The 18,162-nt window shown below is 41.9% G+C and overlaps 1 protein-coding gene across 1 annotated transcript in view; it reads right to left on the reverse strand.

Moving 5' to 3' along the window:
- The window catches only part of LRIG1 (leucine rich repeats and immunoglobulin like domains 1), a 150,485-nt gene extending 138,953 nt beyond the window's left edge, over positions 1-11,532 (reverse strand). The window contains exon 1 of the mRNA XM_063291544.1: positions 10,450-11,532. Within this exon, the coding sequence (XP_063147614.1) occupies positions 10,450-10,655 (206 nt within the window). The 5' untranslated portion in view covers positions 10,656-11,532. The remainder of the gene's footprint in view (positions 1-10,449) is intronic.
- Positions 11,533-18,162: the final 6,630 nt, after the last annotated feature.

Below are 18,162 nucleotides of genomic sequence, written 5' to 3' on the forward strand. Positions count from 1 at the left end.
CCAGCGGGGTAGGCATGTTAAGAGTTCTGCAGCAAAAACAGCAGAGAAATTTGGGGCACCTTAAAAAGTTGGCCCATTTATTATTGCCTAAGCTTTTGTGTAGTAATAGAAAGTGTACTTCATCTTATACTGTAACTAGCACTTTTACCAGGAAGTGCTCTTGAACAATAGTTTCAGTTATTGCTGATAATCACCTGTCTCCAAACATCCCACATAAGTTGTCAATTGAGAGGACACCCATACTTTCATTAGCACAGGAGGAGCTCTGCTGAGGATTTCAGAAGGAGCACATCAGAAGTTAAAGAAAAGAAAAGCAGTGAATTCCTTTGTCTGGAGACCTTTTAGACAGTCTAAATAAATATTGGAAAAGAATAGAAATGCTTTTTACAGTGGGGTTCAAATGGCTCATTTATGTATGGCTGAGCCACATTCACAAGAACTATACGCAGTTTTGTTTAGAATTTCACAACTTGGCATATCCCCAAATGCCCACGGAGGGAAAAAAAATACTTATCAATTCTTTATGTCATTAATCCACTGGGGGAAAGTTGAATTCCTCTTCTTTTTCAAGTTTCAACTGGAACAGGGAAATTACCCAACCATCCATTGGGCACCAGAAGAAAAGAAGCAACACACAAAAAATAGCAGCCTTCAACTCTTCTACACTTAGGATCTATCTTTAATCTAGTTTTGCAGGCAGTACCTTATTTTATTTATTTATGCTCGCCCAGTTGCCTAGTAGTATCTATGACCCACTCACAGATTAGAAGTAAAAAGAGCTAAGGCAAATGATTACTTGCAAGGCTATTTTAACTCCAACTTAAAATATAAGCCTCTATTTTTATTTTCTTCTTTGCTTGCAAACTTCTTTGTTCTTCCTCTCCATTCCAAATAGCAGTTGTGGTGTATGTGATATGACAAATAATCACATTAGGCATCTACTACTTCAGCCCTTTTCAGCCTTGCATACCCTTGATGATTTGGACTCTAAATCTCTGAAGAATACCTAATAACAAGGTCTATGCTACTTGGAGACTATGGAATATACAAAAATAAGGCAATACAAGGGAACCAGTTTTTCTCTCCATTTTTCAAAGAAATCTGAGAATTCTAAATTGGTGCAGGAGCAGCTGATCTTAAAAGAGACCTCTCAGGCTGATCCAAAAGCGACAATTCCTACATTTCTTGGCATCTGTTCAGTTCTGCAGGATACGTTTGTTTTTGACATATTTTGCTCAAGTTTGAAGTTTGAGGAAAAGGACATTCAGATGGGAAAAATGTTGGTTTCTTTAAAAAAGTTCCATTCTAAACAACCCTGAGCATTTCCATATTCTGAAATGAACACATTTATAAGAGCAGAGATATCTGCTTGCATGTGTGAGAATAATTCATCTGCCTATGGAAAAGGTTGTTTCCCTGAAAATGGGTCCTTCACCCCTACTGCTCCTCCTCTAACACACTCTCACTCAAGCCCATTCATTCTTCACCTTTCAAACTTCCCCTTTGTAAGTGGTTCTGAATCTATTGAGTTGCAACTCCCTTTGTTTGTGGCCCTTGCGTTTCAAATTGCAGTCGCCATGGGGAGGGAAAAGCCAAGAGTGATTAAAAGCTACAAAAAGTTTCCCAAGAGAAGAAGATCCCAAAGATTTTGCTCTTAGACCCCAAAGTCCATCAGACTGAATGATGCTTCAGAAAGCGCTATTAAGAGCTGTCCAGAGAATACTATAACCAAGGCATAGATAACTATTCTTTCAGCATTCTTGAAAATCTATGGGCAAGGGCTTGGCCATTCTAACAGGCCCTTTTAGAACTCATTTGGAGGTCATCTGGCTGGTCCTGGGCCCCACAATCTGGGCTAAACATAACTACCATAGCACAGGTCTCATTCAGGCTTTGTCTCTGTGGAACAGCAAAGGCTAACATTAAAGCCTTTTGAAGAGAAAGGTCAAAGCACACATGGACTTAAATAACAAGCAAAACTGCTAATTAAAATAAAGCTTGCTATTATCAAATGAATGCTTTAGAAATATATTTGCATGGAATAAAGATGCATATGGAATTGCATTACTGTGCATATCCAATAGAATGGCAGTCCAGAAAACATTCTTTTGCACATTCTGAAAGAAATATTTGATTTTCAAATTAAAGAGAACTCCGCCTCTGATTTTCCTCAGTTGTGCACACTGGTTCCCTTCTACTCCTCCACTCTCCAGCCAGTGTCAACAAGTGTCACAAATTATCACTATAAAAATCAGAACAGATATGACATAACATTGGAGAATAAAAGGCATAAAAATAAACCATTCAAATGTATAGATTTTCAAACTATAAACTGGGACGCCATAAAAATGATTTAACGCATCTATTTGTCACCATACCCACTCAAATGATATGGCATGCACACCTATTATTATACATGTTACTGAGCAACAGCTACAGACTTAACCTGTAATCCAAACCAGACATCCTAGAAACAAGTACAATATAACTTACACAAGTTACTGGTGTATTCTTGTTTAATTAAACTCGGGGCCTGAACAGATCTCCAGACTGCGATCCTACACAGACTTCCCTGTTCTAAAGTATGTCTTTTCAACCCAAGAAGACATATTTTAGAAGAGGGTTCCCCAAACTCTTCAGCTCATTGAACCCTTCATGAAGTTTCAGATTGTTCATCGACCTCCAAACATTTATAATATTAAAATAATTTAATAAATACTACTTCAACTATTAGTACTATGAATAACAACAACATCGGCCCCTTGGATAGTCCCATCAACTCTTGGGATCAATATTGAACACTATGGAGAACCCTGCTTTAGAATAAACACATATAATTAGCAATGTGCCATTTTAGGTTTTACCACAATCTCTCAGAAAATTAAGTATCTGAAATTTCAGGACTCAATACCTCCATAACCTTTCATGCTTCTAAAGCTTTTGGCTATTTCTAATAGCATCAGGACACCTTCTGGGCATCTCTAAATGTGTTCCTAGAGGTAGATAGATGGCAATCTGCAGTACCTTCATCCAGTAGCATGATTCATAAATACACATGCCTGTCACAGTAAACCAAGCAGAAGATTTCATTCAAGTTTCCCTGAATATAACTAAGGAAGGGGTCTCATTCAAAGGCTCAAGGGAAAATTTACGGCCCCCAACTTCAATGAATGCCTGTGAAATATATACCCCATTGAACCAAAAGCAACATCAATCCATCTGTATGGGCGAGCCCATAACTCACTAAATAAACTTCCCATGAAAACCTTTGTGCATGTGCTATGCACATGCAGACAAGGGACCATTCACACAAACATCTCCCCGTGGTTTGTGTTTGAGGAAACCAGATAGTGAAGTCCAGTAGAAGCTGTACATGTACCTGTGCCTACAGCATAAGAGAGGACTGATTCTTTACCCAGAAAGGAAAGAGGGTAAAGTAGCCTCCTCTAATGATAATGTTAAGAGAATAATGAAGGAAGTCTCAGTGAGATTTCCCTCACAGTAAACATAAGGGAGGATACAATATTCAGTTCAGCTCACAAGGTTTTATGATTACTTCAGTCTGCCTACAATTCAGAAGGATACTTAGCTACAAATTCTAATGGGAACAAATCAGGAGGATTCAGGAAAAGGAATAGGACACCAACCTCCAAGAGCTTGCCATACAGAGAGAAACTTATCAGTGTTGAAATTACATAATTGGGAAAGGTTTTCATGGGAAGTTTGGATGAGAGCTGGGGAAGAGAGGGAGATCTGAAAGTTTTATGCTGGCTCTCTTGACCTGCTGACATACACATCAATTTGACCTCTGGAGATCACATCTGGATTTCCATTTCACTCGTTCAGTGACTCTGAAGAGGATTTAGGGATATGAAGTCATAACTGTCAAATGAGCAGCCTTCATCCCCACCTGCATGTACAACAGTTGCCAAGCACACCCATTCTTTTATTACTAGACCCAGATACGGGACTCTAGTTTTCCAAAAAAAAAAAAATATTAAGAGTTTGCAAACCCAATATCTCATTTAATAGTTCTTTTTAAAAGGTGTCTAAAATGTCAAACCATCCTGAGGGATATGACTGGGGACACACTAATGTGAAGCTGTATTAGTTGAATAAGCCACTATTGGCCAGATCACACTAAGCCATAAACCATGATTTATAAACCATAGTAGCCAAGTTCATATACAGAACAATGCCAAAATGTAACAAACCACAACAGCTGGATTTGATCTGTGAACCTAGCTATCGTTTTGTCATGCCAAGAAGAGGCAAAAATTAAGTTCAGGTGAGAATGCAAAAGGATTGCTGCCAAAGATCTATCTAGGTAGTCTTTGATCAGACCCATTTATAGAAATTTTCTCTCTAAGCAACATACAGTAGATGGCTAGTTACTGTATGTGCACTAGACCTCTACATGGAAGCTTTATTGGCATTTATTATGCATATACTTCAGTCATTCATGAATTTATCTAAGGAAGTCCAGCAGGCTGGTTTCAAAATATTGTCCTTACGTCCCTCTAACATTCCCCCCACGCTTCTTTCACATCTCAAGTTTTCAGAAGGAAGTCAATATTCTATCACCCTTGCATGTAAATGAGCCAGAAAAGGGAAGGGAACAGCTTTTGGGATTAAAAAAACTACAAGGAGAGGCGTCAGATCTGTAATTGCCATTTTGATATTCTCAACATTTGCACCTGAGATGTTTAAGCTGCAAGCATTTATTTCCAGTGTTCTGCTGTTAGGTTTCATGCCATATATAATGTACTAATGTAAATCACATTCAAATGTTTTATTTCTTTTGATGTCTATCTTTTCTTCAAAGTAAGGCAACCGAGAAATAAAGGTGAAGAGATAAAGGTCCGAAGTGTTGTTTGGAGTTAGAGCCTCTTCCTTTGATGTTTTTCTGGGGGGGAGGGGGCAATAATGAGAGATGCATCACAATGCTGCAATACAAACACTATCCCTTTTGTAAGGGGCGGAACTTGTGTGTGATATCACAACACACATTTCATCATTTTGACAAAATCTCAGCTTGTGGCAGACTCATATCCTCTTCTATTAGTGATGTACTTCCCCCAACCATAACCTCACGGGGTCTTGCCTTGTTCTACAGGCACCCACAATGATGCCCAGTTTCACAATTCTACTGAGTTTGGGTGCAAAGCAATGAATTTGAATATCTTTCTGTACATGCTAGGCAAACCGTGTTTTAGGCACCATTTTTCCCAAATCGACAACATCTAGAAAATAAGTTTTCTTTTTTTAAGTAATCCTTTCAAATATCTAGAAGATCTTGGCAACTGTGCAAGCAAGCACATTCTTAAGATCTAACACTAAACTCTGAGAGTGTCAGCTAGCATTTACAAAACATAAAAAGTCCAAGTAAATACTGTAGCCGACACGAGACCAATGGGAATATTTGTTCAAATGTTATTAGCCGTCCTTCAAGGATAAGGAAGTTTGACTGTATATATTAATCTGTGTTTATAAGAACTGCTGCATTGCTGATATGCTTTTCAAACTCTTCCTGCAAAAGACAGAGCAAGTCTGAAATTTAGTAAATAAATCAAACCCGGTCTTACATTTATAGTATGTGGACTTTAATGCAAATGTATTCATGCCTATCTCAGGGAGTTCAGTGGGGTTATTCTCTAATAGACTTACAACTGCACCCAAAGTATTATTTAAATTCTCAAAGAGAGAGAGGCAGGGCATTTCAAAGTAAATAAAGCACTTGCTCAAGAGATATTCCTCTCATGCAATCAAATTGTGCCAGGGAATTGAACAGAAATTTACAACCCTTGATTTCCCCCCAGGATTACTTAATGCCTAATAAAGTTTCAGAAATTGAATTAGAAACAGGGCAAATTATGGTATCTGGGTGGTAACTGGCTGGAAAGTTAGTGCCGTCCACAGTTCTTTTGCTAGTATTCAGGATAACAAGAAACAGGAGTGATTAATTTTTCTACTTTAGAATAAAAGTCCAGCCTAGAACCTGGAAGACTTATTTTATTGCACTGCATCTCTCAGTATAAAGTGCTGTACGTTATACCCTAAAATATTTTGGTGCAATGTATAATCTAGGCAGTGTGTTAGCAACAGTCTTCTGAACATGGAATCATAGTCACACGATCATCTCTGAACAGTGGTTGAAGCATTCTTAAGTACGTTTAGGAAAACAACGTTCAAATCACCTACTGAAAGACTAACTCACTGTTTGGATTTCAGAATATTTTTTATTTCTCAGTCGAACCTCAGAGTAAGTAGATTCTCTTTCAAGTCAAGGGCAGCTCCTGGGGACTTCATAGATACTTCCAATATGGAAGTGATTTGCTACTGTTTTCTTTGGGGACATTTTTTCAACTTTCTAGGCTAGCTCCAAGCCTGATTTCCCTGGTGGTCTCCCATCCAAGTACTAACTAGGTTTGAAGCAGCTTTACTTTTCAAGGTTACCTAAAGCCAGCTAGGTACTGCCAAATGGCTGAAAGGTCTAACTCAATGTTTCTCAACCTTGGCAACTTGAAGATGTGTGGACTTCAATTCCCAGAATTCCCCAGCCAGCTGGCTAGGGAATTCTGGGAACTGAAGTCCACACATCTTCAAGTTGCCAAGGTTGAGAAACATTGCTCTAACTAATATGAAAGGCACAGATAGCATAATTTGCAGTTGCAAGGAAATGGGAAAAAATAATTTTGCCAGAATGTTACATCTATGCATTAACAAACTGAAAAAAATTCAGAAATTCACAGCTTTTCACTGTGAAAATCAGGCACAAACAATATCTTATTTTGCACACACCTTTGTTCATCTTTTAATCTAGCTCAGAAGGTAGTGTATTTTAACTGTGTATGGACAACTCACAGATGAAACATCAAGGAAAGTATGAAAAGAGAAAAGAAAATCCAAGTATATTCATTATTTAGCAAAAAGCCAAAACAATGTAGGCACCTCTAATTATTGTACTAAAGTATTCCCCGTGTTTTCAAATGCAATTCAGTTTTAAATTTTGATGTTAAAATAAGCCACTTTATACTATGTGTACATAAATGAATTGGTGCTTATTATGAAAGATCAGGACCTCAAATAACTGAGGTCCTTAATCTTTAAGATTTCTAGGTACAAAATTAATTCAGATATTGCCACAAATCCAGAGTAAAACAATAAATCACACATAACTGCATCAAAGTGAAAATAAAGCAAAACCCCAAGACACCCCAAAGACTCACCATATTTCCCAAACAAGAGGCCTCTTTTCCAAATACATAAAGCAATTTCATGCAAGACACTAAGCTACAGTGTGATTTGTTGGTTTGTGTGAACTCTGCCACTGTGATTTATAAACCATGGTTTATGTCTTAGTGTCTTGTGTGTGAAGCCAACCAATTATAGTTTATTACCTAAGCCATTGTTAAGCAATCCACACCTTTGTGTGGTGCATGAGCCCAGCCACTGAAAGTCTGTAAGGGATTTCCGGTGACATCATACTTCTCTCCAACTGGATTCAAAGGGTTAGGATTTGCATGCATGCACAGTCCTGGTGAAAGTTTCACAGGAATAAACAAAGACCATTGCCACAATACTGTTGACACACAGTAGGGGACTACCATCATCGACAGAAGCTGGGCATCCAAGCATGTTTAATACAAACATGATGTGGCTTACAAAATGTAATAAAACCAAAGGAGCTCGTCCTCATAAATACACCCTCCATGCATTCTAAGTGTCTACTTACCTGATAATATAAACACTCACAGTTTAGCACCACTGGCAATCGATTACCAGTCCTAAAATTGCAATCAAAATCAAGTTGGCACACATGAAAAAGCCACCCATCTGTCCTCTTGTGGCAGCATTAGCTCTGAGCAATTAACGTTCTTAAATGGCAAACATGTACAGTGGGGAAAAAAACCAGTGACGACTTCTGGATGAAAGTTTGAAACAAAACTTTAGCAGATTACAAGGATCAACCATAGGAAGTAATCAGTGTTGTGGTTAGCACAATCAACAATCAACCACTTCCTGATCTCTGGTGGCAGAATATAAGACTTATACTCCACCCAGACTTTATATATGTGGAAAGTAGTTGCATATAATTCCTGAGATAGGGACTGCAAGTACTACACTCTAGAGGCTGTCAGCTCAATTATAATGCCATCAATCTTAGTTAAAAAATCACACTCCGAGGCATACTTGCAGTGGATATTAAGTCATTAATTCATTAACTCTCATGCAAGGAGAATGAGGTTTACCTGGCCAAGTGATTTATATAAAACCAATAAAAGTAAACATCGAACTGGCAAGTGTAGAATTTTATTCAAGAACGTGGGCTGCAAGCTATAATGCTGGTACTTTAATCGCTATCTTCTTTTCTCACGAAACAGGATCCTTTAAATCCTTTTCATGTCTGGGTAGGTATCGAACTCTCCAGGACAAATAAGGACAATTCTTCATCTCTTCATTTTAAAGCGATTTTGTCCTAATTCTTCCTCTCAGGTTGCCTGTAGGTTTCAATCTAGGCATAAATATATCCTATTCTGTTAAGGTGATGCTGACATTTCTCAGGTTACAATGCCTGTTAAAGTGCTCTAACTTCTTTAAGTAGAATGCCACATTCATGCATAGTATATTTTTTAAGTTGACCCTTTGCTCAAAAGCACCAGCTATCACAGGAAGCAGCAATGAAGAATTCATTTTCCAGGTATAATTTTAACCTTTAAAAAAAAATTAGTCTAACTTTTGATAGCCCTGAGACAGCTACTTATAAACTTACAAGTTCTACATTTACACATTTATAAGCAGTTTTCTCCCTAAAAAGTGTATGAAGACTGCAGTCTAAGCATGCTTACTTCCAAGTAAATGCAACTACAGCCAAAAAGGAAATTCTTGCACATAAGAAGCATGATGGGAATCTGAATGCACCAGTTCAAGGCGCAGATAAAAACCACATGTTTTATTGGCCCATATTCTAACACCTTAACTATAAGATACTCATACGGGTCCCAAATCTGAGAACATCATGAATTAAGTACTGTAAATAATTAGTAAGTTGAGAGCCTCACACAACTATTCAGCAGATAACAAGGGCCCAGTGTGCAACAACCAGAGGAAAGGCATTTGACCTACATCTGCAAGCCATTTATATATATTTTTTTCCTACTAAAAAAAAAATCATCCTAGTTTTCCTCACTTTGGAGTGCAACTAGTGATTCCTTAGGAAGCATACAGAAGCAGCACAGAGAAGAATAATATTCTTTGTCCTGTAGAAGTAAACAGCAACCATTTATTCAAGTGCCTTTAAATTTCACCACTGAATTAAAGGCAAAAGATGAGATCTCATACAGACAGAAGAAAAAGTTGAACAACTAAATATTGGCAGAAGAGCATAGGCCAGTTTTTAAAAAGCTGTATCTCGAATACACAGTGCTGTATCCATACATCATACAAATCACACATCCTACCAGAACAGTATGATACACAATCAGCAGCTGACAATCCAGAAGTCCTTCCATTTGGCAATCTTGAACTTCCTAATCTTGTGCAGTAGCTTTAAAGAGTCCTATCATTTACAGCATGAGGTTTCCCGGGGCCTAAACTTGGGTTTTACTCAGAGAGAAACACTATGTTTAATATTTCAGGATTATTGTACTATAAGTGAAACTAAGGACGACACTGATTTTTAAAAACATGCAATTTTTCAGCCTGTCAATCTTGCCTTTAACATAACAATTATAATAAAAGACTCCCATCTAACAAGCTTCCATGCTTATTTCAATCATTAATCTGAATATAAAATTCTTCTGGACTAATGACCTTCCCAAGTTATAGGCATGTCTAAATGTAAATGAAGTCAGGCTTCACAGGACTATAGGATGGGCTGGGGACACAGGATCTTTCAGAACAGCCACATGTTAGAAGAAGCACATTAAAGCACCTATGTCCTGTACTCTATATGCCCCTGTTGAGAGAGAGAAACTCAGTGGAGAACTTCAATGAGGACAGAGAACATTGTGAGTTTGCAGGCTGACGGGCCCGGTGAAGAAGGAACTCGGCAAGAGGAGGATGTGATGTGTCCCCTTTAAAAGGCTGAACATCTCGTTCTGCTGAAGATCTGTGCTATAACTACAAGGGGCATGAGCAGCTCCTATTCCTCTGGGTTCCCTCTTCAAGGCTATGAGAACTCTCTACCCCCAAAGGGATCTCACTGAGTTAGTTGCTCAGCAACTAGCTACAACTAGATATGTCAATGAAGAAGAAAGGCAGTGTTGCATTAATCACACTCTGCAAAGAAGAAAGGGCAAGAAACTGCCCTTCATGGAGGGGGGAAAAGAGACCTTGATACGAAAACAGGCATGTGCATGTGCACACGCACCAACACATATGCAGAATTTCAAGAGGGTCTGGTATGCCTATCCAGAAGAAGTTGGACTTTGCCAACAGGACACTTACAGATAAACTGTCCAGGTGGGCAGTTCTGGAGGAACTCTTTCTAGTCCCCGGTTGCTGCAGTCCAGAAGATCACCGATACACGTACAGCTGGAGCCACACTCCACGCAAGAGCCCAATCCCACGAACATTTGGCAAATCAAAAGCAGAGTCCAAAAGGCATCTCTAAAGAGTGAAGACCTCATCTCTCCCCATCCTGACAGCGCCATTTTGTATCCTTGTTAAAAAGTGGGGACCAAGAGCATGCACAGAGTTGAAGATACCCAAACCAACGTTCAGGTTCTTTATGGGGGAAGGAGGATTGAGTCAAGGAAAAGTCCCACGCGGCTGGTTGTTTCTCCCCCCCCTTTCTCTCTCCTAGACCCGATCTCTTTGCCCCGAGGTCAGCAGGCCTCCAGAGGCACTTCGCTAAACCATGGCAGCTCAGTTCAAGCACCGGCAGCTCCCTCAGTTTCTCAGGGGCCGACCTTGAGTTGGCGCAGCCCGGCGCTGGGTGTCGCGGGAAAGGAGCGCAGCGCCGGCTCTTCCACGCAGCACGATTTAAGAGCCTCCAACGCGAAGAGGGAGGAAGGAGCAGGCTCTGGGCGCCGGCACGAAGCAAAACGTCCCCTCCGGGATCAGCACTCGCGGGCCAAGCAAGGGTTTGGATCCTGCGCTCGGAGAACGGGAGCCCGCATCTTTTTTGCTGCTGCTGCTGCGGCGGCTGGGCCGAGCCCGGGAAAAGCTCCACGCACCCAGAAAGTTCCTCCTCTTTCTTCCCCGCTGCTTCTCTCGCCTCCTCCGTTGCAAGACCAGACCGAGCCCGAGAACACAGCAGAGCCAGGATCTGGCGTGCAGCGGGGAGGGCAGCGCCGCGGCTGTGCCAATTCCTGGCCCTTTTCTCCTCCAAGGCTCCGACACCTTCCAGGCACGGGCGAAGCGGTGCTCTATCTCCGCCTCCGCAACTTTCCCCTCTTGGCTTTCCTGCTGGCTCTCCGCCTCCGCCCGCCTCCCCGGGACTGATACGCGCCCCGCTCGAGAGCCGCCGGCGAAGCCGAGCCGCGCGGTCCTCCCGGGGCGCCCCTGCAACCGGCCAGTCACCTTCCCGTCCCCACCTCCCACCTTCGCGTCCGCAAAGCCACTTTCCCAGTCCCCCGAGCGTCGGTTTCCCAACTCAAACCCACGTTGGACACATTGCAACATGTTCCGTCCTCCTCCCCCTCCCTTCCGCTTCCCATTGGCTTCTCGGCGTTCCACGGCGCGCCCGCGCGCTTCCCGATTGGACGGGTGGCCCTTCCCCGTTTGGATATACAACGTTCCATTGAGGTTAGCAGGCCGTCAATCAGAGGCGAGAGGTCCCGCCTCCCTTTCCCACCCAAGGTGTGAAAGCGGGAGACTCCCTCTTCAGCCCGGGCGTCTTAAAGGGGAAGCGCGAATCAGCCGGGAAGCGAAACGCACCTTCCTTTCTCGCCCGTTTACTCGGGCTCTGAGATCCCGGCCCTCGAGTTGCCAGGAGGCCTGAGCAATAGAAAGCCCTTCCAGCTCCCAACCGGCGTATTGCCATTTTAAATGGAAGTTTCAGAAACTTGGGAATGAGAAATTTCCAATCGGAGAAAGACGAAGAAGAGGCTTTTTAACGCGTGGGCCGTATGCGCCTGACAAGGATGGGTAGACATAGTCCAACGAAGCCAGTAAGAGAGGAGGGCTTGGGGATTTTCACGACAGCAGACTCGAATTTTTCCTTGGGTTGTATACGATCACTTACTGTTTCCTATTCCTTAGGGCAGCATTTTGCAATCTTTTGACACTGGAGGACCCCTCGAAATATTTTTCAGGCCTTGGGAAACCCCTGCACGTTCAGGCTCAAATGTAGGCCAGAAGTTACAAAGTTATTATATACGTTTCATGTGTAGGTCTGTATATATTAACAGTGTGCTTGAACTAAAAATAAAGAATGAAACTTACCTCTTTAATGTGAAGTTGCCTGAATTTGAAATAATTTTTAAAATAAATTGTGATCTCCCAGGGAACCCCTAGTGGCCTCTCACAGAAGCCTAAGGTTCTACAGAACCCTGGTTGAGAACCCTGCCTTAGGGTTAGCAAATCTTGGCTACAAAAATCTGGTTGATCACTAGAGGGCAGCAGAGCTACACGGAAAACTAATACTTTGCTGCCCTCTAAAGATGGAGGAAAAGTAAAGCTGTCAGAACTGGCTGCAGATTTTATTTATTTACTATTTATTTATTTACTATCCCGCCTTTATTACTTTTTATAAATAACTCAAGGCAGTGAACATCCCTAATGCTCCCTTCTCCTCCTGTTTTCCCCACAACAGCAACCCTGTGAGGTGGGCTGAGCTGAGAGAGTGTGACCGGCCCAAGGTCACCCAGCCGGCTTTCATGCCTAAGGCAGGACCAGAACTCACTGCCTCCTGGTTTCTAGCCCGTTGCCTTAACCACTAGAACAAACTGGCTCTCTTGCAGTTCTGCTCAAAGCCTACTTGGTTCTGATAGCTCTGCTGTTCCTTCATCATCTCTGTAAAAAGCATGATGGTTTCTGGAAAGAGGGTAAGCCAATTTCTGGATTTTTCTGGGTCAGTTAAGAAATACTTGTGAAATTGGATCCTGCCCTTAAAATCCACTGTGTCATAGTATAATATAATATTAAGCTTTCTTTAAGAAAGCAGAATTTAAAAAATAGAAAAGAAGTCATCGTTTTGCGCAGCTAAAATGTTGAAGAGTGTTTGTATTTCAGGCTCAAGAGAGGAGAGGTTCAACACCCAAGTATACATTTGGGATGGGGGCTGTTTCCATTGCCTTTACCATAATCCTTTCCCATTGGTGCAATTTTGTGAGTGACCAAGTAATTGTTTTAGTATTGCAATGGCATTTTCTTCTTAAAAAAAAAACATGGAATTTCTTTGTTTGCAGGGCTAGGCTGTGAGCAGTCAAGGGAAGATTTGGCAATAGTCAGGTTCAAAGAGCCAACCAGGAGGCAGGCTCCAAAAGCAACCCCAAGAAGAAAGGTGGGCGGAGAGGATGGAGAAGACATGCAGTGTGAGGAACACAAATACAAGAGCAGATCCCCATTCAGGAAAACTCAATTTGAGGCCCCAAGTTCACCAAGAGTTCTCTTCTCCTGCTCTGCTGACTGGACTTAAAAGAGAACCTGCTGGGGTTGGCTGCAGAGAGGTTAAAAAAGTCAAAACAGCAGCCACAACCATAGTAACATGGACCTGACCAGCTTATTGCAAGTTTAATATATTATTATGGTTGGTCGCACAGTCAGCCAGATGTTTAGACTGGATTTGGCATTTTTGTTCACCTGTTGAATCCTTCTCAAGGACCCAGGATAGGCAGATGTTGTTTAATAATATTAAAGGTATTGTCACAGGATGTAAGCTTTCCAAGTAAAGCTGCCTTTTGCAACTGACTGATGGTGATTTTGTCAGTGCCGGTGGTGTTCAAGTGGTGCTCCAGATGTTCTGGAATTGCGCCCAAGGCACTATTACTGTTGGTACTATCTTTGCTTTCTTATGCCACAGTCATTTTACTTCTATTCGCAGGTCTTTATATTTTGTGATTTTCTCCAGTTCTTTCTCTTCTGTTCTGCTGTCTCCAGGTAGTGCAATGTCCATCATCATCATCATCATCATTCTTCCATCCCGTGGGGGTAGGGGTCACACATTAGACCTGTTTTGTGTGTGTGTGTGTGTCTCAGGGTGGTGACGACATGATCTGGAGTTGGGGCATATTACTCTCAGTCCCTTGTCATGGATGGATCACTCCCTGTTGATCCCAGAGTTTGCCAGTGTCTCCCTCCTCCACAGGGAGGTGGGGCTTATTTGATCAGCCTGCCCCGGGAGCCTAAAGGACCGTGTTGGGTTTCAGAGGGAGCTTGGGATTTTGCCTGAGGCTTTGACGCACTATTTGGTTGAGGCCTTGGTCACTGCTTAGAATGAGCTGGCAGTAGTGTTAGTCTAGATCATGCCCACTCAGACTCTTGCTACACACAGAGTCCAGGTTTGCAAAGGGCCTCAGGAAGTTGAAGTGGCAGAAGAGACACCCTGAGCACTGCTGGAGGAAAACTAGGAGCAAATCTGACCAGACACAAGCAGCAGCCTATATTAGGGCCTACCTTGTAGAGTAGTGAAATATGCTTATTTCTTTGCTATTATTGCATCCGCTGAGTGTCAACCAGTGTTCAGGGCCACCCAATCCCTCCTGAGTCAGAGGACTGGGGGAGGATGTGCAGGATCTCTGGGAAGACAGTTCTCAATGCCCAACAGATAAATACTTGGATTCACTCTGAGTCGCACTTTATCTGGGCAAGTCCTATGAGTTTGAATGAGGCACAGTCTTGTGATGTTATCTAGGAGAAGTTCAGTCCTCTTAGTCCTGAAGAAGTGAACAGGGTCCTTGGCTCTTTAGGTGTGGCCACCTGTACCTTAGATTTGTGTGCCTCTTGGCGGGTTAAAACCTCCAGGGAGGGGGCATGTGGGTGGATCCATGTGGGGGTGAATGCTTCCTTGAGAGAAAGGGTGGTTCTGCCCCTCCTCAAGAAACCATTGCTGGGTCCCTCAGGTCTGGACAATTTCATCTAGTCTCCTACTTCCCTTTTGGGGGAAGGTTGTTAAGGTGGTCAGCCTGCAGCTCTAGAAGGCCCTGGAGGACTTTTCAATCAGACTGCAGACCAGGATGATGTACTGAGACAGCTTTGGTTGCACTTGTTCATGACCTCTGAGGGCTTGAGATGGGAGTAGTGCATTCATAGTAGCCCTCCTTGATTTCCTTCAATATCATCAACCATGCTACCCTTCTGGACTGGCTTAGGGAAATGGGGGGGGGGCATTGTTTTACAGTGGTTCTCCTCCTTCCCCCAGAGCCAGTTCCAGTTGGTGGGCATGAGTAATCTAATCTGAGACCACTGCCTCAGCTCCCCTCTCCCTCCTCTCCTTTATAGCATCTACATGAAGCCACTGGGGGAGGTCATCCATCAGCACGGAGTACAGTATCAGCAGTATGCTGATGCTAGTTGTACATCTCTCCCCACAGCCATCCAAGTGAAGCTGTCAAGGTTCTATCCCTGTGTCTGGAGGATGTGGTAAGGACAGTGAATGGGGAAGAAAAGGCTCATCCTTTCTAAGTTGGAACTCATGGATCACAGAACTGAAGAGATTTCATTCTTGAATCTGGGCAGGGTTGCACTGCTTCACTCAGATTCTGTGCCCAATCAGGGGGTCCTTCTGGACTCACAGCTCCTGCTTGAGCAGCAGGTGGCAACCGTGGCTAGGGGGATCTCCACATCTTGTGTGCCAGTCGTATCCATTTCTGGTCAGGGGGCCCTGCTCATGGTCACTCATGCCTTAGTCATCTCCCAATTGGATGATTGCATCATGCTCTACATGGGGCTGTCCTTGAAGATAATTCAGAAGCTTCAGTTGTTCCAGAACGTGTTGTGGGTAGTTATGGGTGTCTCTTGCTATGCCCACATAACACGTCTACTCCATAAGCTGCATTGGCTCTCAAAAGCCTTCTGGGTGCAATTCAAGATGCTGGTTAGTACCCATAAAGTTCTACATGGCATAGAACCAGTTTATCTGCAGGATCACCTGCTCCCAAGGGTATCTGCTTGTTCCACATGTTCCCACAAGGATACACCTTCATTGTAACAATGTCATCTTATGGGACTCAGGAGGCCTTTGTCCTTTGGAAGCATCTTCTCCTGGGCATATGGTTGGCCCCAACCCTACATGCCTTTAGAAAGCAGTTAAGACTTTTCTCCCAGGTTTTGGACTCAAGTTGAGCTAAGTCCTCAATGAGTGAGTTATAGAAGTCTTCAGTACTGCTCACCATGTTATTGTTTAGCATGTTTTAATAAGCCATGTTATTTTGTATCAATTAATTATAGTTCTATTTTTTGTCTTTTTGGACACTGCCTAGAGTCTGAATTGGGCAGCCATATAAATATAAATAAATAAATAGATAAAACCATGTGATTGAAGCTTTGCATTTTTTTCTATGAGTTGTGACATACGTAGAAAAGGGCAGGGCTTCAATTTCATGGTTGTGGCTGCTGTCCTAACTTTTTTGACCACCTCCCTGTGGACACTCCTGAAAGAGAAGATGACAGGTGGGGAAGCAGAGGAACATCTGGGACAGGACGAGTGTACCCAACCCTTCACTCAATGTGTTTTGTAGGAGGTTTGTTGAAGAGGGTTAAAGTGACTGATATTACAGTCATCTGTGAGTTTCATGGTTGAGTAGGAAGCTGAACCCAAATTTAAGTTTGATTTTATAACTCTGAACAAAAGAAAACTAGCTGGATTCCAATACCAAGAGTCAAGCTTGACTCAAGGAGGAATACCTCTTCAACACTGTCTCTAAGTATTCCAAAAAAACAAAACTCAATAGCCAACTCAAACACTGGACTGAAAACTAAGGCTAGTGTACATAATTTGTAACAACCTAGGCCCTGTCTAAATTTAATTTCAGTGATGATCTCACAAGGTGGCCTTCAGCAAAGCCTCTTTCTTAACACCTATAATTATTGCCTGGATTCATGAATCCTGTTAAGTCTATTTAACCAAAGTTGTTTTTTTGTTTTTTTTGAGTAAACTGTGTATGGCTGGGTTCACACATAACTCCTGGAGAAAATCTATATATGTGGTTGCTAAGAGTTGTCATCAACTTGATGGCACATAATAATTTTTTTTAAAATCACACATAACACTAAAATATAGCCCATAGTTTACAAACAATATCTTGAATCGTGCAATGTGATAAGTAACAAGCTAGGCTTTGCACATCCTACTAAGTCATGATTTGCTAAATAAGCAACAACTGGCCAGATCCAAACTTGGAAAAAAAACTATAAACCATGGTTTAGAAACCACAGTATCTAATTTCCCATAATAAAAAGGCAAGCAAGCCTCACTGTGGCTTAGTGGATGGTGTGAATCCAGCCATTGTGGTTTATTGGACAAATATGGCTTAATAAGAAGTATAAATCAGATCTATGGGCTGGCATAATGTGTAAAGCCAGCCACTGAGATACACAAAGCACTAAGCATCACAAAATGCTATATAATACTATTTAAATAAAAACAAAAACTAGATATAAATCAATTGACAAAATATTTTACTTTATTTTAAAAGCAGAATAAGCACGATCAAGCCAAACAACCTCAAAGAGGTCTTTGAAAATGCATGATGCCATGTTCAAATTCTTAAACTGTCAGGTAGTAGCGCAGATCTTTGCTCTAAAAGAAAGAATCCAATTTTGATCTAAAGGAGACACTTGCCTTGTTAATGACAATCTAAACTTCTTAATTGGAGGCGTTGGGCTGAACAGATAGGAATGTTTGAGGGGAGAGAAACATGTTATTCTGGATTTTTTTTTTTTTGGCACAGAACCCAATGCACAACTACTGAAGTCAATAGAAAAATGAGTTGTATTCAGTGATTAACTTAAGTAATAATAAAAGGAGAAGAAAACATTCCTTGTGTTCTCCAATATATGTTGGGCTCTGTGCCGGAAAATATTCGGGCTCCGGATGCAAACAATAGGCATCAGATCAGCCTTAAGCACCATCTGGAGGGAAGAAAGCTTTCCTTTCTTTTCCCAGTACACAGCTGATCCCGACAAGCACTTACACATAGGCTGCAACCTTTTACCCACTAAAAGTCCCCATGAAATTAGAATTGCATTATTCAATATATTCATGTCTCAAATTAG

This window comes from Candoia aspera, chromosome 2 (genome assembly GCF_035149785.1).
Source record: "Candoia aspera isolate rCanAsp1 chromosome 2, rCanAsp1.hap2, whole genome shotgun sequence".
In the NCBI taxonomy this organism is placed as follows: Eukaryota; Metazoa; Chordata; class Lepidosauria; order Squamata; family Boidae; genus Candoia; species Candoia aspera.